The sequence below is a fragment of the Phoenix dactylifera genome, chromosome 8, assembly GCF_009389715.1.
Source record: "Phoenix dactylifera cultivar Barhee BC4 chromosome 8, palm_55x_up_171113_PBpolish2nd_filt_p, whole genome shotgun sequence".
NCBI classification, from domain to species: domain Eukaryota; kingdom Viridiplantae; phylum Streptophyta; class Magnoliopsida; order Arecales; family Arecaceae; genus Phoenix; species Phoenix dactylifera.
In genome coordinates this window covers 16,026,225-16,050,120 of record NC_052399.1, presented here as the reverse complement: position 1 = coordinate 16,050,120, position 23,896 = coordinate 16,026,225, and the positions used below count along the sequence as shown (strand labels likewise).

Genomic DNA, 23,896 nt, shown 5'->3' with positions numbered 1-23,896 from the left:
GATTGGCATAGAATTTTCAGTAACCATCTGCATTTATAGTAACCTGGGAAATCAGTATCTTATTTTATGCTTTTAGATCCGTTGCTTCACTTCTTGTCAGCTTGTGTCCTTTTCCAATGGGTAATACTTCCATGAGCATTTTGGCCTCCTTCCATGTCGAAGTGAACAGGGTTGGATTCATTTAATGATCACAAACAGAAGAGAATTAAGTGTTCTAGCTCCATTCAGAAATTTCAATTAATTCAGAGGAGAAGTCCAGGAGTGGCATCAAAATGATGTTAAAACACGATAGTGGTATAAGAAGGGAGACCATAACTCATTATATTGAATTTGGTGTACATGCATGAGACAGGTATCAGGTATGTGCAAATTATTTTATGATTGTTAAATCTGAAACTATATGTGCTTTCATGAGACAGAATGTACGTGCTGCACCTGTTTCTTAAATACAGTAGGGAAAAGATTTAGGGCACGTATGATTTGAGAAAATCATGTCTATCATCTTCAGTTGTTTTAGATCGGACATGTTATAAAATCTGGAGATATTGCTGGACCTCGTATCTATTGTTGATGCTGTTTCATATATGGAGGTTTCTCTCTTATTACTTTAAACAGGTTTATGATGTATATTTGCAATAATAACTGCATAAAGGTGACTTGTTTTCTTGGGTATTTTAAAGATTTCAATGGCCATATTAGGTTATGCAAATGCATAAGATATGAAATGCTCATGATGCATCTTTTCCATTGTTTATTGTGATGGATGGACGTCCATCCATGCAAAAAGAAGAAGAAGAGGAACAAGAAGAAATGGCATTAGAAAGTTGGTTTATCCTATTGTCGCAACATTGGAAGCCTTTTAGGATATTGTAGCCATAGAAATTTCACATTGCTTTGGCTGCTCTCTTGGTTCGAACAGCCTCTGTTTTTATTAAATTTGATCCATTCATATCTGAAGGAGCAGACTTAAGTCTATATTGGAACCAAAGTTTCCGCTAATGTCCAGTAAGGTCAGCAAAAATTGCTGTTCTGTATGCTTTATACCAAAAACCTGTGCATTAGGAAAAAAACTTTTTCAACTTAATAAATGATTTATAATCAACGAATTCCTGAAATATTCTTCAAATTTCTGTTCTCAAATTGCTTAATAATTATGCTCATTGAATGCCCGCCATATTCCAAATTGTTAAGACTGCAGCCGCTGCAACTTGAGGTTATGTTGTGCTGCAATCATGAAACTCTACCATAAAGTATCTTCTGTGTTTATTTTCTTAATGTATAACATATAATATCCAGTTAAATGAAGGATGACATCATCGAGCGAGTATGAAATAGTAGCACTAATGTAATTGTCTTATTCAAGCCGGTAACTGATCTATTCTGAGAAACTCAAAATATGTCCTCTAATAAGATACCTGCGGTGTTTTCCTGACTCGATTTGTTTCATATTGCTAATACAGCCTGGTGGTATATTACGTCCCCTGCATGAAGGAACACATGGCTTTGATATCAATTCTAAGCCACAGTAATTGCTACAGTAGAATGTCGTGCAAAATACATCGTAAGGGAGCATTCAAGGAGCACTATATATATATGTGTGTGTGTGTGTGTGTGTGTGTGTGTGTGTGTGTGTGTTATAGAGGACTACTTTATAACTCTATATATTGTGTATATATCCTGCTTGGTGCTCTAATTAGGCATCTGAACTCAATTCGGACCAGGTGAGCCCACTTAAGATGTTTGTTGGCCTCCAAAGTGGAGCTGAACTGAATTCCTGCCTGGTCTCATTGAAGAGATCAAAGGCAGAAAGTGGTTTCAGCCCAGGAGGACCTGAAGGAACCTCAATGAAGTGGGCTCCCGCTCGGCCCACTTATGCCAAACCAAACAGGCCTTTAGCGGCACGACTTGGATGTTAAAAATGAGAAACAATCATATACGCTAACAATTTTGGAGAACAGATCTAGAATATGAAAGCGAGGTCATAAAGCTGACACCAAAACTTGTTGTAATTTTTGATAAGCCACATATTCAAGTTCAAGATCTTTAGAGCGTTCTAATATAAATTTTGCACTGAGATTGGGATGCTATAATAAATGTTTCGAACTCGTATGGTTTCCATATGGTTACATTTGGAATATCCAGCCCTTTTGCTTTATTAGTGGTAGGCATAGCTAGCAAAAGGAAGATGGCTTCGATAATTTCAGAGGATAGAAAACGACAAAGCTTTAGCTATCATATTAAAAAAACCAGGTTATAAGCACTAGCTACTAATGGTGAACTCCGAACATCTGATGCTGGTGGTGCCCACAGATTGTAATTTTTAAGGATTTATTATGCTGCCTATCTTAATATATTAATTCCCCAACTTTCTACGCTGCATTAATTACCAGATGCGCTATGTCTCTCTCACTCTCTTTTCCAATCAAATGGACATCTTTCATAAAACATGGAAACAGACTGTACTTATTTTTTTTTCTATAATTTGAGTCCTATGGATTGGACCCTTTGATTTGAAATCTGAATGGATTGCACTCTTATCTCTTGCCCTGTTTGTCTCCTCCCTTGCAGGTGCCTACATGCTAGTTTCCTCGAAAATTCTTGTTTCTTATGGCTTTGAAATGTTGGGAAGTTCAAGTGGTTTTGAGCTAGGCTTGGTGGGTATGGCTCAGAGTTTGTTTCAGGAAACATCGGGAACGAGGGTTCCCAAACATTGAGTGCATTCTTTTGTAAAGGGCCATTTCTAGTATATCTAGGTTTTTTCACAGGTTCAAACCTTGAACCCAATAGAAGTTTTAGATGCAATACTACCATCAGAAGAAGGTGATAAACTAAGAAAGAAATTAGATCAACTTGAAACTCCATCAGTTGTTAGCCAGGAGGCAGTAATGTTCCTAATTCTACTCGAAGATGTTTGGATTCTGATTTGAGCTTTGAAAAGTTATATCATTGTGCTTTTAAATATTCACAGGAAGATCCTTTTGTTTCAAATTAACAAACAGATTCCAGAGATTTTAATCTGGCAAGTGGGTAAACAACATTATATGAATCATAAAGAATCCACCCACAAAGGCATCAATGATTTCTGCAAAGGTTAGCCCTTCAATTTTCTACTTGGTTCTTGGAAACCAGCTTACCCTTCTACTTGGACAATGCCACCGCAATGTTGGTCAATCTTTTAATACTATACGATAAATTACATAAGAAATACACTCTTTCTTACCCACAAAATATCATTCGGGTCTACAGTGTTAGCCTGGCAGCAACACCATCAACCATCACATTAACTCTTAGGAGAAGTACCAAAGTGAGCATACTTGAACATATGAAAAAAGCCCCGTAACCAACTGCTATTTGATGAGATAAAATTACGGAAAGTTGCTAAAGAGATCTCACCCTCCATGGAAGGTTGCTCTCATACATCAAACTTTTCACCTATAAGGAGTGACATAATTAAACATAAATGGGTATTACAAGATGATATTGAATTCAAAAGAATCACACTCTCCCAATGGTATAAGATTTGTCCCATGCATCATCTTCTGCAAACCTGAATTTCCATAATTCCATCCTATTTATTTGTTCTTATCCCCACCCTTCCATAATCATTTTCAAAATATTCTTTTAAATATCAGAATAGATTATTCTGAGTATTCTATCACATCATGATACAAAGCTTATACAGTTGCGCATTGAAAATACAGAGATTATTTAAATCATTTATGAGATTGTTCAGCTTGTTGAATAGTTTAATAGGTCTATTTACAGACCACTATTCTTTGTAAAAGATTTTTATTATTTTTTTGTGTTTTTCTTTCTTGCATTTTTTTAATAAATAGTTTATGTAAACTCTCATTTTCTAATAAAGGCAGGGTGGCTTTGCCTCCCTCTTTATATATATATATATATATATATATATATATATATATATATATATATATATAAAGAGTATTCTATCCTTGTGCAGCAGCAGAAGTGAAATTCAAACTTTATGAGAAGGTCCAAACAAGACGAACATTTAGTATTATGCATGATGGAAGTGTCTTATTTTTAGTATAATTGAACACTGAACTAGCTTCGTTCAAAGTTTGACGATCGTTGGATTCGAGCCAACTTCATCCATAAGATTCAGCCAGTGTTATTCTCTTCAGCCATCAATTGCTTAGGCATCATCCCTTACCACGATGTGCCATGCTGGTGCTTTAGACGACGATATGAGAAAACTCTAATGCTATTGGCATTTATTCTTAGATATGCGAAGTTGTGCATTATTTTGATTCATGACCTTCTTTGATTTGGCTTGGTTGAAACATTTCAAATTTCATCAAGATAATCTTATTTGGCTTGGATTAATGTAACTTTTGCCATTCAAACGAAATCTTGGATACTCTCCAATCTCGAGTGACACAGCAGCAGTCGCCAGCTCATTTAATTGCAGACATAAAATGGGGCCAGCAGGCTGGCGTTTTAATTGATCCTTAATGTCAAGCTTCATTGCTCTAAAAATGCTGCCAATCTGTTTCGTGTTTCACACCAAGCTCAATGTTTACTTAGATACTTCGATGGCTAAATTTCCTTGTCCCAAAACACTCCACACCCATTCTTTCAAACCAAATCCAATCGGTCGAACCTCAGACCAGCCTCTCTTTGAATCTAACTTCTGAGACATGATCAAGAAATGGTGACTAGCTCCCATATATAGTCTATGTTATTATTAATTTGTGTGAAGGATTCCCCTAAAATTTTTCACACATTTAACGCTGGAAATAGGTGGGGGAAAGGAAAACATGACGACGGTGGGTAGTTGTTCGGACGAAAACGGTTAAAGCGAGGGAGAGAGCGGACCGAGAGAAGCTGCTGCCCTTCCTATTATTTATTACACACAACAGCAAATTTGAACGTATAAAAAGCTGAGACGTGCCTTCATTTCCAAGAGAAAAGGGGAGGCAAGGCAACCGTGTCGTGGTAATCGTTGCCGACTTCCAGAACGTTGGAAACTATTTCGTGCTCCTCTTTGTTGGCTGGCGAGGCAGCGGAGTCTCCAAAGCCGAAGTTGGAAGTTCAAAACAATGGAGTCTCCTTGAAAACTCCATCCCCTTCTCTTCTCTTCTCCTCTCTCTCGCTTATATCCTGCTCTCTCCCCCTCTCCACACCTCTCCAGACTCCAGAGAGAGAAACAGAGCGAGGACAAGAAATGGCCGCGAGTGCTAGTATGGTGGTCGGGGGAAAAGAGTTGGGGGTGATGGGCGAAGCCTCCTCTCCTCTCAAGCAGTATAGTGGCCTAAGGCCTTTGTTGGGGAGCAAGCAGATGGCTTCCTGTGCTGTGAGGAAGCCAAATGGGTCCTCTCCTTTTCCGCCATGTGAGTCCTTCCCACTCTCCCTCTTCTTTCAGGGTCTTGATATAGAATGTTTTATATGGATTGGTCGGAAGATGCTTCTAAGCTTATAAACTATCTCATGGAAGCATCTGATATCCTTGCAATCGAATGGAGTCGATAACCAACTTGCCCACAGTTATAGTAACGATCGATGGCAGAAACCTCTTGTTTCGCTTGTGGTTTTTGATGGTTTTTTCTTTTCTGCATTTCAAAAGCTAATGCAATTAGCCTTGAATCGTTTGTTTGATTTTTGATTGCGGAATTTTTATTTTCTTATCTCTCCCAAGCTCTTAAATCTCGAAGGATAAGAGCAGTGGCTTCCCCGACCGTTGCCGCTCCAACGCGAGAGAAGGATCCCAAGAAAAGGATAGTGGTGACTGGGATGGGCCTAGTATCGGTGTTTGGGAGCGACGCTGATACGTTTTACAGCAAGCTCTTGGAAGGACAGAGCGGGATCAGCCTGATCGACCGATTTGATGCTTCTTCTTACTCTGTACGATTTGGTGGACAGATCCGAGACTTCTCCTCGAAAGGCTACATTGATGGGAAGAACGATCGCCGGCTCGATGACTGCTGGAGATATTGCCTAGTTGCTGGCAAAAGAGCTCTTGACGATGCTAACCTTGGACCAGAAGTCCTGCAATCTGTGAGTAGAATCCTGTTGAAAAACTAAATTTGGAGACGAATCAAATGCTCTCTCTCTCTCTCTCTCTCTCTCTCTCTTTCTTTTAGTTGATATTTCCACAAAGACAAGGTAAAGCTCAGTAGTAGTGCTGACGCAAAAATGATTATGTTTGCGCAGTCGTTTTTTTCTTTTTCGTTTTTGTGTCGCGCAATCCTCTGACAGACTACTCCTTTGTAGAATTTCTAAGAAATTAGATAAGTCATCCATTAAAGATAAGAAATTATTTACCTTTTACATGCGACAGAAAGATCCGCATTTCCCAGGCTGAATCATAACTAGAGTCTGGACTCTGGAATGTAAGAAGTCTGGATGAGAAAATTACCACTTTTAAGTTTGGCAGCAGTGTCTTTTCTCTCACTTCTTGCATGTAAAGATGGCGAATCCTCCGAAAGAAGTTGTGAAAAAAAATAAATCGTATTCGATTCACAGCCTCTTGCCCCCTTTCATGTTGCATGCAGATGGACAGGTCGAGAATTGGAGTGCTGGTAGGGTCAGGCATGGGTGGTTTAACGGCTTTCAGCAAAGGAGTTGAGGCTCTGATCCAAAAGGGTTACAATAAAATCACTCCTTTCTTCATTCCTTACTCCATCACGAACATGGGATCGGCGTTGTTGGCTATAGACACAGGTTTGATGGGACCGAACTACTCCATTTCCACGGCATGTGCGACTGCAAACTACTGCTTTTATGCTGCTGCCAATCACATAAGGAGAGGTGAAGCCGACATCATGGTTGTTGGAGGAACAGAGGCTGCCATCCTGCCTACTGGAGTTGGCGGATTCATCGCATGCAGGGCACTGTCACAAAGAAATGACGAGCCAGAGAAAGCTTCCAGGCCTTGGGACAGAAGCCGAGATGGTTTCGTCATGGGGGAGGGATCTGGCGTCCTCGTAAGTCCATCCTCTTATATTTTTTTGTTTTTTGATAGCTCCATTTCCCAAATCCTATTCTCAAGGAGGGAATAAAGTTGCTGAAGATTATTTCGATCATCCGTCTCACATTTATTTAGCAGCATTCATATCTACGAGATGATTGTTAGTTCATGTTTCTTTGTTTTCTAACATCTAGCCTTTCACATGACACCACATGAATTTTCAGGTATGATGCATGGCTATCTAATGGTGGACCTTATCATACACACAGAATGCTTAGTATCAGATATTTATTTAAAATCTCCCAAGTCTGAGTGTATCTTAGCCTTTGCAGTTGGATGTATGGAATTCTTCCATCATAGGAGGGCTGCATCTTATATATATTTGAAAAGATAAAACTGATTGTTTGTCAGAACTTAGCATTTGGGAAAGTCAAGAATGGAGGGAACTTGATAATTTAAGCTTTTACGCAGTTAAGTATGCTGAAATGTGCAAGTAGTGATAATGCCACTACTCTAGCTTGTTCGATAAGCAGAAACAAATTGGTCGATTGTTTCATAAATCTAGTACAAATTTCCAGAGAATTAGTACCCGCCGATACGCTAGGGATATGCTCTCAGCACTTCAAATCATTTTGGCTACTTTATGTATATTTTTGAGATGTGTACAGATTGCTCCGCTGCGTGCACAAGCTGCCCTAAACCGACCATTTATGTGCAACGGTGACCTTAATTACTTTAATTTTCATGACAGATTATGGAGAGTTTGGAGCATGCAAGAAAGAGGGGCGCGACTATAGTTGCAGAGTATCTTGGAGGCGCCATAACCTGCGATGCGCATCACATGACCGATCCTCGTTCCGATGGACTTGGGGTCTCTTCTTGCATTGTCAAGAGCTTGGAAGATGCAGGAGTCTCCACTGAGGAGGTCATCATACTCTAAACAACCATATGCGACCATTTTGCAGATATCATCTTCTAGCACTGCTTTCATGATCAATCAGTTAATTCTGGACGACATCTTATTATCTTTTCAAATTCTGATGGATATGCAAACAACAAAATACTTCAGGTGAATTATGTCAATGCTCATGCAACATCAACACTTGCTGGAGATTTAGCAGAAGTAAATGCCATCAAGAAGGTTTTCAAAGACACATCTGAAATGAAAATGAATGGAACAAAGGCAAGCCTCCACTGCTCATGTACAAATTTGTAGGATAGATTCAAGCTGCAAGCCTGCATTAGAAGTTATGCAAGTCCATCTGGAATATGGGATAGATTATTTGCCATCTTTATATTCCTAAAATAGTCTCCATAAATAATATGCCCAAAATTATTGCTGCATTCTTTATTTTAGTAATTATCATAGTACAGATCTGGGGGAGGCTATCAATTTTAGTGTGAAATACTTCAGCTTTTTACTGCTTTGTTCTCATATACTCCACATCCTTCCTTTTATTGTCTTATCACATCAAACTATATTAAATGAAAGGATCACATAGCAATGAAAAGCGATTAAATTCTCATCCTTGACTTGCGTATAATATTAGCTCAATAGTTCATTAGATTTTTACATTGACTTATGTAATTATGACTTCGAGGCTCTACCTGTATCTCGTGCTACTGCAGTCGATGATTGGGCATTGCCTTGGAGCTGCTGGTGGACTAGAAGCAATTGCAACCATCAAAGCTATCACAACAGGCTGGCTGCATCCAACTATCAACCAAAATGTACAAGCTTCATATCAAAAATTCTCACCAATTGCCATAGGCTGTTCCTTCCAGTTGTTACTAATTATGATATTGCTTGATATGTTAATTATGATATAACATTGCTTGATGCCTCTGTCTTTGTTTGATGTAGAACTTGGAGCCTGATGTCACCATTGACACCGTCCCCAACGTAAAGAAGAAGCATGAAGTTAATGTCGGTAAGTTTGCACCTCAGTATATGTTCCTAAAATGATGCATCTTGGCATATAAGTGCTGTTTGCTCACAAACCAATGTGTTTCTAGCTTCCATTCATCGACTTCTGTGCGCCCCTGCATGAATTCGGATATTCCTGTGCAAGTTTACTCTCTCTACGGATCATTCTAACCTTCTGCTTCTTTTTTGGCAGCCATCTCTAATTCGTTTGGTTTCGGGGGTCATAATTCTGTGGTTGTTTTTGCTCCCTTCATGCCGTAAGCACCAAGAGGAGCTGTTTCTTCTGGTCCCATCTACGAGATGTTTCCAGTTATTCTCTAATGCCGGTTGCAGAACGCTTATCAGATCAAAATATATTTTGATGAGCATTTTGAGCTTGTTGCTCGTTCTGCATGTCCTGTATTTCCCCATTAATATGAACTGACATTAGCGTGTTTCATCTCTCAATCCTGAATAAAATTGTTGAGCAATTCTTTTCTAATCATCTTTTCTTTTCTGCCCCCTCCTTTTTCTTTTTCAATGAGAAGCATAGCATTGGCACGTAGCAAGTGTCTTAATTAACCACTGCAAGTCAATAGTTTAACATAGTATTATTGGACAAATTCCTTCAAACCTAATATTTATTTAATTATTTGGCTTCAATTTTTCAATTTTTGTCTTCATGGGCGTGATCCAAGCAATACGTGAGGGGAGTGTTAAGCCTAATATATAGCTTTTAAGAAAAAGTCTAAAGTACATCATTGACTCCCTCCCTAAAAACTTTCAGCAGGATATACTGGCGTGATCCATGTCCATGGAGGAATTGATAGACTTTAGCCAGTTGGATTGGCCCGGCCCAGCTGTGGCCCAAACAGTGAAAACCTCTCCCTTGACTTGATATACGGGGCACAGTCGAAAGGCTAGACTTGCTTCTTCTTTTTTTTTTCTTCCTCTTCTTTTTTCTTAAGCACTTGATGGCTCCTAACTTGATGGACAGTCATATCTAATGAACATGATGGACATGGTGGCCCCCATTTCTAATTTAACGGCCGAGATCGCTCTTCTGGGCAATAAAAATACTAATCAAGAAGTTAAAACTGGAGATAAGGGTTGCCCATCATACAAAAATTTGTGCTCATACCATGATCTATAAAGTAGCTGTGGCTAAGACGAATTTTGCAATCTAAGTCATTTTGAATCATAATTTACATCGAAATCAAAGTTAAGCTTCAATTCGATCTAATTAAAGTTGAGCTCGAAGTCAGAGAGTAGAACATTGACGATGACTTCACTCCACATTTTGGTTTCTCCTCTTAATAAGGTAAGGTCTAAGACTCAGCTCATGTCAATTGAACTTGGGATTTTGAGATTGTTTGACTGCAGGAACCGGTGAAACTTAAAATCTCGGCATAGCAATTGGATTTGGCTTGACGCAGGATCAATAACCATGGAGTATACTTCAAATTAGCTTTTGATTTACTGTTGGGCTTTGAACTATAAATCAACTAGATTTTAAATGGACCGTGGCCTGGTGGTTGCACCGCTCTGATTGGAGGAGATTTTGGGTTCAAACGCATGGGAGAGGTGCTTACCATGTCGTTTGACCCGAATAATTCTCACATCATTTCTTTGGAATAACTAGCAATTCTTCCCTTGTTATTCTTAATGATAACAATCAGAGAACATAGATTTTTTTTGGATTGATTTAGATATACTCTGTTATCATCTATAGTGATGGTCTATTATAACTAGTAAAGACCATGACTAGAACTAGAATATGAACTAGGTCTAATGTCAAGGTGGAGGTATAAACAAAGGTTGAAACAGAAATGAGAATAACGATACAATCGAAGGTTCTAAATGAAATCTAGGTTCAAGTCGGGGCGGGATATCACTATTGAAATATACTGCAACATTAACAATTCATGATTCGATATTCATTTTAAGTTGGTTTTCACCGGTTTAACTCATTTAATTTTGAGGTTAATTAGGCAAAGGAATATGTTTAGGGGAGACCTAAGACATTATGCGCATATTGCTCTCCCCACAATATTCCCTACATCTGGACTATTTCTATACTACCGCTAGTGTTAGGTGCTTCACCAAGATAAATGTCGATGCAAATATAGCTAGTGATAGCTGTAAGATGCTGCGACATGGATTGCACAAATCAATTTGCCGCATCTCCTTCTCTTCTTTGGTCATGCCTCTTAACGATGACCTTTCGAGACATGTAATGTTAAGCGGCTCTATAAGCCAAATTAGAGAAGGATCATAAAACGAGTATGGAAGGAAGAAGGCTTTTCCCTAATAGAAAATTATGAACTCACTTTATGCTAAAGCACAAAGCAACAGGGGAGTGTGGTGTCCAGATGGATCTTTCGTCGCCGACGTACAAGTACAGCAATCCAGAATGCTTCAGCCATTTTTTAATGGTGATAGATTCAAATGCTAGTAGTAGACTCATGTGGCTTATATGCCCCATTAGGAGTTTCAACCTATAATTACAAGTTCTCTCCACAAGCTGATTGGTCCTCTTATTAAACCCATGATGATGGGCCGCATGAGCTCAAAGTGCTTCGTACACTGTTCATGAGCATGCGCACCACACAAGAATCTACTTCTTTGATTATTTCAACATATGAAGGATAAATTATCTCTCGACCAAAAAAAAAAAAAATCTCGCGAAATATTGATTATAACTTTCGGCACATTTGATGATTATTATCACTTGGTTTGTGTTGAATGTCAACTACACAATGACTACTTAATTACATAGTTAATTTATCCCAAGTTGGAGCATGAAGGACAATGTAGGATTGAATCATGCTGGCCCTATTGCAATTACAAATCTGGGATAGGGTCTCTAACTCCAACCCCATTGAGTACAGGATATAGGTTGGTGGCATGAAATATTGGAGTCAAACCTCAAATTTTTCGTACAGTGAATATGAAATAAGATGATAAATACTTAGCCCAGAAGTATGTTTTCTTTTTTTAAAAAAAAAAATTACGTGGCATTTATGTTTGTTATTTGCCTTCAATTCATGCATAATAATTCACTACTTGCTCGTGATTAAAAAATGTGATAGCACTGATGGACAACAAAGATATCTTTGACAAGGAAATGCGAACTGCATCTGCTTTGATGGTCATACTTCTTTACCAAGCAACTAAAGATTCTATTTTCGAGTCTTAAAAATGATGCAGCTTCAAGAATTTGAAGTATGAATGGTTATAGCGCAGATGAATCTCCCTTCATTCTTTCAAAAAAAAAAAAAAAAGAAAAATCTGATAACAGAATAAGATAAGTATATATATATTTTTTTTGTCTAGAAGTTCTAGACAAGAGATCTTCTACTACAAACTAGATTGTTGAAATTTAGCAGTTTAGTAATTAACCAACCCTGGCAACAAATCTCGTGAGCTGCTCAATCACCCCCTTGCTGCATCGTAAGAAAATTGTTCGCGTGCGCACAACGAAAGTCCCAGAACATTACTCCCATAATTTAGAAATCTCTTGCATGTTAGCAGTGACTTGGGATTTTCTTTCCTCTTCTCAAGTCTTAAGCGGTCCTTGGACAAATCAAATGTTTTTTTTTTTTAGTACACCGGCAGCTCACACTAATCTCGTGTGGGCAGGGCCAACTGAATCAAAAGACAAAATACTCCACAACGTTGGAGGGATAGGGACGCATCAAGACTAGAAGGTCTCTTCAGAATGGTGAGCAATAAAGGAGGCGATCCAGTCAGCAGCTCTGTTCGCCTCCCTAAACACATGCACAGCTTGAAAGATGTTACACTCCCCGCAGGAGCCGTCAGACGTCCTCTAAAAGCGGATGGTCAAAAATCCCCAACCCCTCCTATAGAATCCAATCGACCATTGGCACTGAGTCCTCTTTCAGGATGATGCACCGAGCCTCCAGAACTCGCCTCGCATAGGAAATACCCTCCTATGCGGCTCTGAGTTCCGCCCCCAGAGTAGATGACTCGAAAGTTCACCGCCCTTCCGCCGCAATCAATCTAGACTCGTGGTCCCTAATCATAAAGGCAACACTCATACCTTCTCCACTAGTTGATAGACCGCCATCAGAATTTACCTTAGGGCTCGTTTGGTTCGCAGGAAAGGGAGGGGGGAAAGTGTGGTCAACGGGAAAGTAATGAAATGCCTCTTGTTTGGTTGGAGTTTTCAAAGGAGAGAGATGGGAAAGTTGTATTCCCATGGGAATATGATTCCCACATTTCATGGGAAAGTCTTTCCCATGAGAAACATGGGAAAGTTACTTTCCCATGAGGTGGGAATCACTCCTTTTTTATTTTTTCCCAAAAAGACCCTTCAGCATTAAAGAAGCATTAAAAAGGCATTAAAAACCTAATTTTTATTAAGGGCATAATAGGAATTATACATAACTTTCCTAGGAAAGTGGATGGTCAACCAAACATAAGCACTTTGGAAATTTGTCACTTTCTCATGGTTAACCAAACATGCCAAAAGTGCTTTCCTAGGTATCCTCTTCCTAGGAATCTGATTCCCAGGAATCATATTCCTAGAAAGTCTTTCCCACATTTCATGGGAAAGTCTTTCCCATAAGAAACATGGGAAAGTTACTTTCCCATGAGGCGGGAATCACTCCATTTTTACTTTTTCCCAAAAGGTCCCTTCAGCATTAAAGAAGCATTAAAGAGGCATTAAAAACCTAATTTTTATTAAGGGCATAATAGGAATTATATATAACTTTCCTAGGAAAGTGGATGGCCAACCAAACATAAGCACCTTAGAAATTTGTCACTTTCCCATGGTCAACCAAACATGCCAAAAGTACTTTCCTAGGCATCCTCTTCCTAGGAATTTGTTTTCCAGGAATCATATTCCTAGGAAGGAAAATGCTTCCCGCGAACCAAACGAGCCCGAAGGGAAAATACTTCCCGCGAACCAAACGAGCTCTTAAAGTAGCCGAGGGTGGGGGTTCTCAGGAAGTGAATCAAATGATGTTTAAGGGCATGTTTACACATAAGCAGGCAGAAGTAAGCTTAGGATTTAAAAAATATAGGAGCCACGCGTGCATGTTGCTTGGCTCACCGTTCATCCGTGATCCCGCCGGAGAAAAGATCTGGGCCCCACCCCCCTCGATGAGTGGAAAGAGACGTTGGTCGCTAGATTTAGCCGGGACTGGTGCACGAGTTGAACGATAAGAGCCTCAACATTGGATGACTCCGCTTTTATGGCAAAATCCAAGCGGCCAACCGACGTCCAGCATTTATGCCGTATCTCTCCCCAAAGTTCCCTGGAAAGGCTGTAAATCCTGGTTTTCTGAGGACCACTAAGGGCAAAAGAAATTTATACGTTAGACCCAAATAACATACTAATACTTGCACTTAGGACTGGATATACACCTTTTATTAGTCATGCATATAGGTTTCGACTTTCGATAGCCCTGAAAAACTAGACAGAACCAAACTTGTTGGGTTGATTTGGTTTAGGTTTTAGATCGCAGTGGCTTGGTTCATAACCCCATCGATCAAGCCAGGTCTGGATTACGGGGTTAGCCGATCCGGACCTGGACTAACCCAATCCATGCGCACATGCACTATTTATTGGATTGGAGCTTGTATCATTAGAGATTTTTTTTCATTGCCGTTTCTCATTAGCTTTTACTCTTTGTATTTTAGATGGATAGGTTTGATTAAATATTATCCCGTAGTTGTTTAAATATTTGAATAATCTTAGTGTGATCAATAGTTCTTTCCCCCTTATTTATCTCTTTAGCTTCTTTACTGACTTTTTCGGTTGTATAAAATAAATTTCTGGTTAGGTTAATAGATATAGAATTTACCATTATCTATGAATTATAATTTTTAGTAGATATTTTGTATAACTTTATACGTTTCTATTCTATATAAATTATTAGTTTCTTTTCTATTGGGTTTTATTTTTTTATTTTTATCAAACATCTTTTATGATATTTTATTTTTATATTTGTTGGGGCTTGAGGCATTATATTGTTCTTAAATATAAAGTTAATAATTTACTTGCTTATTTTAAAAATTTGGATAACCTTGGAATCAGCCTGAACAGAGTGAATCTTGATTATGTTAGGTTGAATTAGGTTCCAACATTAATAGATTTGGTTCCAATTTCAGAAATCAAGAACTCCATTAGATCCATTCTGTTCTAGATTTAATCTCGAACCTAAACCAATTTGACCTACATGCACTCTTACCTGTTTATACAAAAATATTCCATGATAAAAGCTGGAGCAATATAGAAAAGAATTGAAATGAGCAGGCACAAACGAAAACAAATCAATTCTTGGTAACCTCTGCAAGTTTGTTTAGACAGAAAAAATTAGAAATAACTTGTATAAATTATACTCTAGGAAAAATGTACAGGAGCTTCCCTTAAAATAAATTATAGCGGTAATCTAATTGTCATCACGCAGGAAATGTATTTCCTTGTCTTCGATGCCCCAATTTATTCTAGCATCCTGAAGAAAATTCTAAAAATATCTAGAGAAAAACCTTGATGCCACCATGCGAGCCTGCTTCGAACTAGCCATATACACATTGTATCCATAGTGCTGCCTCATCAAACGCATTGTATATATTACCCGTACGTATTTGTCATCTAAAGAATCTCTATAAAATTTTCTTTATTATATACCTAGAATATTCACTCGACCCATTTGGACTGGCCCCAAGAAACAAGAACAGCTCACAAGATATAGATTCAAGTACGCACTGCCTTTGATCCAAATCCTACTTCCCTAAAAAAATATTCGGACGCGTGCCGGTCCTACCGAGCTCGGTCCGGACTAGCTTTAGTGGCTTGGACCAATTTCATGTCAACACGCGCACACGCACCCAATGGCAAGAGCGAGGCCGAGCATTATTAGGTCGAAAGAGGCCAGAATTGGTGCGTGGCCCGAGGGGACCAAGATCCCACTAAGAGAGAGAGAGAGAGAGAGAGAGAGCATTTGGCTCTAATGCTCCATCTCATAGCCGACCAATGGTTCGGCAATTGAGTTGATTTGGGTGCGTGGACATAAATCACTTCTTCGGAGGCTTTTAAGCTCCAAGCGAGCAATGATTGCCTTCAGATGAGTTTGCATGTCGGTTTAAATCCCTCTTTGGAAGTTGCACGGGACCCACGAAGAAGATACTGTTGAGGAGGTGGCACCGAAGGAAGGTGGGAAGAAGGTGGATCGAGTGGAGAGGTTAGGGTGGGGAGAGTTTGGATCTCCAACTGTGGGCCGCAGTACACAATTAGGTTAGGATGTTAGGTCGACAAAGGAAGGTCTTATAAGTTCAGACCAAACTGTTTGGTATCAAATGGTGCCGAGCTACCAAATAAACTAGCTTTTGCCACCAAATGCCAACCATCTAATGCATTAAATAAATGCATGACTCGATAAAGGGTCTAGACTCTGTGTGTGCGTGTGTGCGGGGGGGTGTGGTCACTAGGTCTAACTCGTTTATGCTAAAATATTCCAAAGGAATGTAGGATAATTCTCCTAGATTCCATGATATCCTGCAAAGCAACATGGAAAGGATTTGGTCTAAAAGAAATTTAGTTTTGTGAGCCAGTGAGGCCATATGGCTGCTCCCTCGCGCCGGTTGCATGCCTATGGGGCCATGTTGTTGTCATCTTAAGCCATCTTAGATGGTCTAGCAAATAACAATGCTCCGTAATTAAAAGGAGTGGATGGTGTTTCTCCCCAAACCTAAAAATGAGTCGACTAATTAGGAGTTGCTAGATTAACCTCATTGGAATGTCGAACATTTTAGTGAATGGAATCCACAAATTGTGATCTAAAGATTGTTACTCTTTTCTTCTTTGTAGCAGAGATCTTTTGAATATCAGTTAGCTAACTATGATTGTTAAGCTACCAAAATAACAAAAAAAAAAAAAGATTCAGTTTATGTATATAACTTATTGGAATATTAAACATGGGATAAACACCTAATTGCATCGACAAATTAGCTATATTAGGCTGAATGATTCCCATTATGAATGGATGTGGAACATGCATGTCTCGGAGAGCGCTTGTATGGGTAAAATTTTCATGGCACAGATAAAGATTTGTGGGAAGATTTTTCAAGATGTTGTTTGTCATAATATTGCTTAGAGGAAAAGGATATGCGAGTTTAAATCAACTGTTCAAGCATATGTATATGGCACCATGCAAGGGGATCTCTAGTTTAATTTATTATTAAATGCAGATACACATGACATTTCTTGAGACTTAGTAATCTGCAGAAGGGTTGAGAAGCGCAACTTATTTTAATTTTTAAAGTTAATTTGATTGACTACATAGTTTAAGTGCATTTCATAAATAGAAAGTGTTTCGGTTTTCTTTTTTTTATTGAAGTGTTTCAGTTTTTTTAAAAAAAATCTACATTTTTATTGGTAGATGCAATTTACTCTCTCATTTTTCTTTCTTTCTTTCTTTCTTTCTTTCTTTTTTTGCCTATCAAGGTACTCCATGTTGGAGAAAAGGTATTTATCTAAAAGTATCAAGCAAGATTCTTCGCTATCTTGGACCCTATATTGGTACCCAGTAGTATAGTATTAATATAATATAATATGAAATTTTTTGGGCATTCTAACTATCGATACGCTATTTATGTTGATTGTCAGTATCGAATCAATATAGTCCAATATGCTCTATACTACCTACTTTAGATAGGGTGATGGGAAGGTGTGGATGGGAAAAGCTCACATGGCACTGTCACGTGCGCCTTGCGACCAAGGAGATGGATAGCTGCATACTGATTGTTTGATTGATTGATTGATTGGTTTGATTTGATTGATTTGAGTGTTGCAAGCACAGGGAAGGGAGGTGCAATTAACACACACACAAAAAAAAAAAAAAGTAGCGTGCCTACACGAAGACTCGGCAGTAGAAGTAGGATAAGGACGCACTGCTCGATTGGTTAAATTATCTTCGAAGATAAAAATTCTATTCCCAGCTTTGAGGATTATAAAACAATTAAACATCAAGCTTGCTGCTCCTCCCCATCCACGTATATTAGATGCGGGCATCTAATTGTGCTGTCTCTCACTCAATTTGCTCTAATTTTTTTTAATTATCTTGACCTTCATTATTTTATTGAATGAATATCAAATATTATCCTCATATTCTGGTTTAGGTGGGTGGAAAACAATAGTAGCTGTCATCCTGAATCTGGTTTCAAATTCTTTTGGTTTTATAGGGATATATATATGGTGATCTTTGTGAAGGACATAGAGCAACTTGTTATCCCTTTTTTTTTAATGGTAACGAGGCCTAAAGATGCTATTCCATTTGGATTGATATAATGAAGATCCACCCAGCACCTCCTCAAGAAAATTAAGGAACTAATTTAGGTGGGGCCACCTTTACCAGCTCGCCATTTCATAATCTATCACATCTATATTCTGGCCTCATCACATTGCCCCCATTTTGGTTTTTTATCCAGTGTCAATCTTATACTTAGTGTCATCATCTCTTTGCTCCTAAATCTGGGCACATCTTCCCTATTTTCAGCCTTTCTCAGACCTCACTAGCTGCTACTTGTATCATCATCATTTGTTCTTCTCCATACTGATGTTTTTGTTGTTTTTTTTTGAAAAAAACTTGTATTGGTTTTTTTTTAAAAAAAATGCTCAATAAACATGCATGGACCAAGGTGCCCACATTTTCTGCAGTTCTCATACAGATCTTTCTAATATGATTGCTAAGGACTTAGTTTTCTAATCGATTTCAGTTTCACTTCACTTGTCCTAATTTTGTCTGAGTCTCCATGGAGGGACAAATATGCCATGGAATTGATTAATGAACTCCTCTTTTGTGTTGTTGCTTTTCTCTGTACCAATAAGACGTGGATTATCAGATGGGCTTTCATTCTGTTAGATGTGTTTAAAATTTATTAGGTGTAGATAGAAAGATATTCGACATAATTATTCACAATCTCATTCGAGCATTCGGTCTGTCTTTGAATTTTAACACCAGGACTGATTTGCATAGAACCAACCAACTTGGAGGGCCATCAAAATAAGGTCCTACAAACTTGATGAGGAATGATGGTTGTGGAATTCATGCGAGCACCAAATTAGCCTCATCCTATATTATCCATTATTTACAAAGATTGCTTCTCATGCAAACTCTAATTTTACTAACCTCATGTACTACTCTTTTGTAATAATGATCTTTCCTATCCATAATAACTATAATGCCACTGTGACAAAGAATCCTATATAGAAAAAGTGAATGAAGCTTTTCTACAAGGTAAGCCTAGTAATGTCCGAAATGTCCATCTATCCATTTAGAATAGTGCGGCTAGCAAGAGCAGAGCCCAAATTATCGATCAATTAGCAACATGATGAACAGATCCCGCCAACCTTACAGCCTACATTACAATGTTTGCGAATCGATTTGCAACAAGATGTTCCCAAACTACCAATAACTGACACCAAATTTAGGTTGTTGGATGCCATTAGTTGCAGTATTGCCTTTAGATGCCAACGTAATGATGTTAAGGTGTTCTGTTGACCTCAGATTAATTAGCCACCAATCCTCCCCTTTGACTTACCAACCCCTCTTGCATCACCGAACACACCACACTGCACTTACCATGAACTGCACTCGCTCTTGATCCATTATAATTAAAGATTACTTGATCTTAAAGAGATTTCGGAGTGAGTTCTTCCTTGCCTCTTTAAACACCTAGGAAGATTATGCAGCGACTATTGAGTATTGCACAGGTTGCCTCCCAAGACAATTAAGTACCATGCTTTGGCCAATTGCGAATCCCGGCAACCAACTCTTGAATTCTTTAGCTAGAAATCGCTGGGAGCTCCAAGATTGGATGGCTTCTCTCTTTGGTACAATCAAGTGCGCGTCGCTTAACTAACTTTTCATGAGTAAATTTTTTTTTCGAGTTCAACTTTTTTTCAAGTTACATTTCTTGGTGAACTTGTAAATAACTCAAAATTAAAGGAAGTGGGGCGACTGGCCGGTCCAAAAGAGAAATGGTTATGGCAACTTCCAGGAAAGCATCGTTGCTTTCGCTATTTCTTATTTCCATCTAATGAGAAAGTGAAATAAAATCAGCTTTAATCTTAAAAGCAGGCTGTATTCATCTCGAAGAAGATTCTGTTATTGTAATCGAATGTATTCAGAGCCAATATAAAATAGATTGTAGACATCCGCTGCTATGACTTTTCAGATTATTCATATATATCGAAAGATGGATATGGTAGCAGGTTGGATCAGATTCTATATTGCTCGTTATTTTAGTATTATTTTTTAAAATAATTATAAAATTATTTTTATATTATTTTTTTAATTTTTAAAATTTTAAGATATATTGGTTTTTGGACCGTTATCCTTGATCCGATATATATATATATATATATATATATATATATATATATATATATATATATATATATATATATATATATATATATATATATATATATATATATATATATATATATATATATATAAACCTTACATTGCGCCACCAGCTCCCCTAAAAGACAATAGTAACAGAGGCAATAAGGTGCGCTGTACGCTTGCTGCAAGCGTTTTACATGGACCAGACTCCATCATGATTTTTTTTCTTCTCTCGCTCTAGTGGTTGCTCAGCTATCTTGCGCAGAAGAACAGTACGACAAGAGGTGACATGTCACTGACAAGGGAGTGAGGCTGGTCCCCATGCGGAGCTCACCATTACTTCTGTTTTTCATTATTCTTTTAAGGGAAAATATGGAATGCTCGTTCAATTCCAGCGTCACTGGGCTTCTTTGCTTCTTCTTTTTTAACTTTTTATTTATTTATTTATTTTGTAAGACCGAAGCCAGGGCTTAGTACAGCACTAGTCCATTAAAAAAAAGCGGAACAACAAAGTCAATGTGACTCCACAATGCAACCCAGATGACGTGGCATCCGGGTTGAAATTGGCACCTTGAGAAAAATTGTTTCATGTGAGGCTAAAAAACATTAGATTATATACTTACAGCATAAATATATAATCAGCAAGAGACTTCTCGAGCAGACTTAGCTTACAGTTTCAACGTCATGGCGGCACGACTCCGGAGCCTAAATATGGAAAGAAAACGGACGTGGAGAAATAGCAGAGCACGAGCACTCGTGATGTCTGGGGCCGCAAGTCCATGGTTTCTTCGACGAGAGTCTTGTGTGGAGGAGCGCGGAAGCGTAATTGAGGACCGAGGGAGCCAACAATTTGGTGGGGGAGTTCAGAGTCCATGCATGGCGCCCAAGGGGGACCATGATTCCATTCAGAGAAGGACCCTTCGCTCGTGTGGCTGCCTCAATATTTTAATTACGAGGTTTTCGGATTCAAAACCATTACTCCGAGGATCTCCTGCCACCTATTAGCCATTAAAATAAGAAATATATATATATATATAAAAGATTTCGGATCTGAATTTGTGCTGTTCCTGAGTTGAAATAGGGTAAAGATTCGCTTTGGAGAATCCGCGTACTTATTTGACGTTGGCGAGGTACCCTGGGTCGTTTGCTCTCCTTGATTAAAGGGCACCGAAAAAGAGAGCTCACTCGAAGATGACGGTTGCCTCCCTTATCCTTCATTCCTTCTATTTCTGGCCTAAGCCAAGGTCGTTTGGTCTGTTGGACCATGGCCAAACCCGGCCGGCAAGCAGAACCGGGTGCAAAAATACAAATATAACCCAATTACTCCCTTTAATATTAATCAACCAATCCCGAGAGCAAGACCTAGGTTTAACATAATTAATATAAACTGCTTTATCTACACTATCACCCGTTGCACTTAAAAGTACAATTGAATGGTTTAGATTTGGGCCGCTTTGGCCATTACAACAATTCAATATAATGAATCAGGTTGAGTATGTTTTGAGTTTATGGGCTCTGACAAGGTCAAAAAAAAAAAAATTCTGCAGCAAAAAAAGTGAAGCAAAAAACGATCACCCCTGACGGCTATGCTTATTTTGTTTCGACTGCATAATTAATTAGACGAGGGTGCACGGTGGAGTTCTTGCGGGCCGGACTAATCTACTAATGGCCATCCTGCATCTCCAGACAAACTAACGTGATTATTGTAGACTTCACTTTGAGTCCAAATCAACTTATTTTATTATATATATATATTATAATTTTAAAATAAAAGTATAATCAAGTGCACCAAAAAATTTGTTGTATTAGCCGCCAGGAGTTGTGAGGGAATCTTATATCCTGCAATCTTCCAAATTCTATAGTGAAATTTTTGTATCATTTATAGTTATAGATCAATAGATCAAATCATATAAATATTTTATGCTCTTATTTTTTTTCTTATTTAGTTATTTTTTCTGCTTGCCGCAATAAATTATATATTCACAAATTAATTTTATTTAAAAAATTAATAATATATATATATATATATATATATATATATATATATATATATATATAAAATAAGTCTATAAGGCCACTCAAACATTAATACGACCTTATCTTCTGACCATCTGCCTCGGCGGGCAAAGAAAGTGTGCAAGAAATTCCACGGTGGATTTCGAGACTCCAAACCATCCAGGGTTGGCTTCCCGTGGCACGAGTTGCATGTTTGGGTCAAGGGACCACGACCTCGAAAGTAGCTTAGGAGGGAGTTAGTGGGTGGAAAAGCTAGTAGGGATGGGAGCAAGGGCTAGGGTTGGTGGGGGGTGGGGCTGCTTGCCTGCTTCACACTCGAGAGAATAGAACCAAATTAGGAGGGCTCCAATCCAACCGGCTTGCTCTCCGCGTGGTGGCGTGAGACTTCTATCTTAAAATATCTCATATATCACCTATCAACTCGCAGACCATTTAAGTATAACAAAAGTTGGTGGGTGCATACACCGGCATCTCTGTGTATTAGATTATCAGATGGATGCCAATTTGCCGATCGAACTAGCCCAACTTGATCGGGCAGGCACGCCCCTGGTCGCTTTTTCCTGGCCGTTCCACTTTAGAACGCGCAGGGAATGGGGAATAATTCTCAAAGATACATGGAAGAAAACAAACAACTAGGGGAGAATAATGCCGTAGCCATAAGAGAAGTTAAGTCGACAGCCTCAAGCTGGTCGCTTGTTACTTTGAAGCTTGTCGAGCTGGCTCGATATTTGGCCAATTTGGCTAAAATCTTTGAGGTATGCAGTTGGATGCTTGGATGGATGTCTTATAAATATTATATGGGTTTTGATTTGATTCTGTACAATATATATTTTCTATCCTATATTGTGTAAAATTTGATTTTATATAATATGTCTTTTTTATTTTTAATACATATTATGTGAAATTTAATTATGTCATATTAAGTGAAATTTGATTCTGTATAATATATATTTTCTATTCTTGACTGATATTGTAGCCGTTCATGTCGCATGAATAATATACGTAAAATTTCTCTCTTTTGGTGTCTTTTGTTAGAATCTCACAATCCTTTTTTATCTTTGCCTCCGAAACAAAATCATTTCTTCTACAATGCCAATTTTTTTTAGTAGTGATTCGAGACTTTCTCTCTCATTTTTAGAGAGAGAATGGACAGGCGAATCTAGCTAACATTTGTTTATTTATTTTTGTTCTTAATTGGTTCATATTTTCTCTTTGTGAATGGATGTCTGTTCACGGCCAGGAGCTTCATCTATTAAAGGCATCGATGGTTGTTTGCTAGGTTTTCCAAGAGGCCAATCCATTGGACAGGTCATCCATCTGATGTGATACATGTATCATATAGTTCGTGTCCTCAGACCAAGTGATCTGTCACATCCTACAAATCTCTACCTAAGCCTAGGACGTGTCACTGGTCCACTCGTGGCCATATAACTTTTGCCGTTCTGTGAGTTGTTGAAGATTTCCATGGTGGTTCGCAGAAATATATATATATATATATATAAAATATTAAAAAATTTTAAAAAGAAAAAAAGATAAAAAATAGTATTTTTGTGAAAATAAGATTTTCGTATTTTATAAAAAAAATAGATATAAAAAAAATAATCTTATTCCATCCATCTGAAAATTTTGGTTCAAATCGGTCCATGATGTTCCTACTTT

At 38.3% G+C, this 23,896-nt stretch overlaps 1 protein-coding gene across 1 annotated transcript; it reads left to right on the top strand.

Annotated features, from left to right (window-relative positions):
- Positions 1–4,864: 4,864 nt before the first annotated feature.
- LOC103702492 (3-oxoacyl-[acyl-carrier-protein] synthase I, chloroplastic-like) lies at positions 4,865–9,342 on the top strand. The gene is made up of 8 exons (XM_008784945.3): positions 4,865–5,357; positions 5,663–6,021; positions 6,519–6,950; positions 7,686–7,859; positions 8,004–8,117; positions 8,564–8,665; positions 8,799–8,865; positions 9,055–9,342. The coding sequence occupies exons 1-8, from the start codon at positions 5,192–5,194 to the stop codon at positions 9,120–9,122; spliced, it is 1,482 nt and encodes a 493-aa protein (XP_008783167.1). The 5' UTR covers positions 4,865–5,191; the 3' UTR covers positions 9,123–9,342.
- The last annotated feature ends 14,554 nt before the right edge of the window (positions 9,343–23,896 follow it).

Coding starts and splice junctions, on each gene's coding strand:
- LOC103702492 (XM_008784945.3), top strand. CDS start 5,192: ATGGCCGCGAGTGCTAGTATGGTGGTCGGGGGAAAAGAGTTGGGGGTG. Junction 6,022..6,518: donor GACCAGAAGTCCTGCAATCT/GTGAGTAGAATC, acceptor TGTTGCATGCAG/ATGGACAGGTCGAGAATTGG. Junction 8,118..8,563: donor TGAAAATGAATGGAACAAAG/GCAAGCCTCCAC, acceptor GTGCTACTGCAG/TCGATGATTGGGCATTGCCT.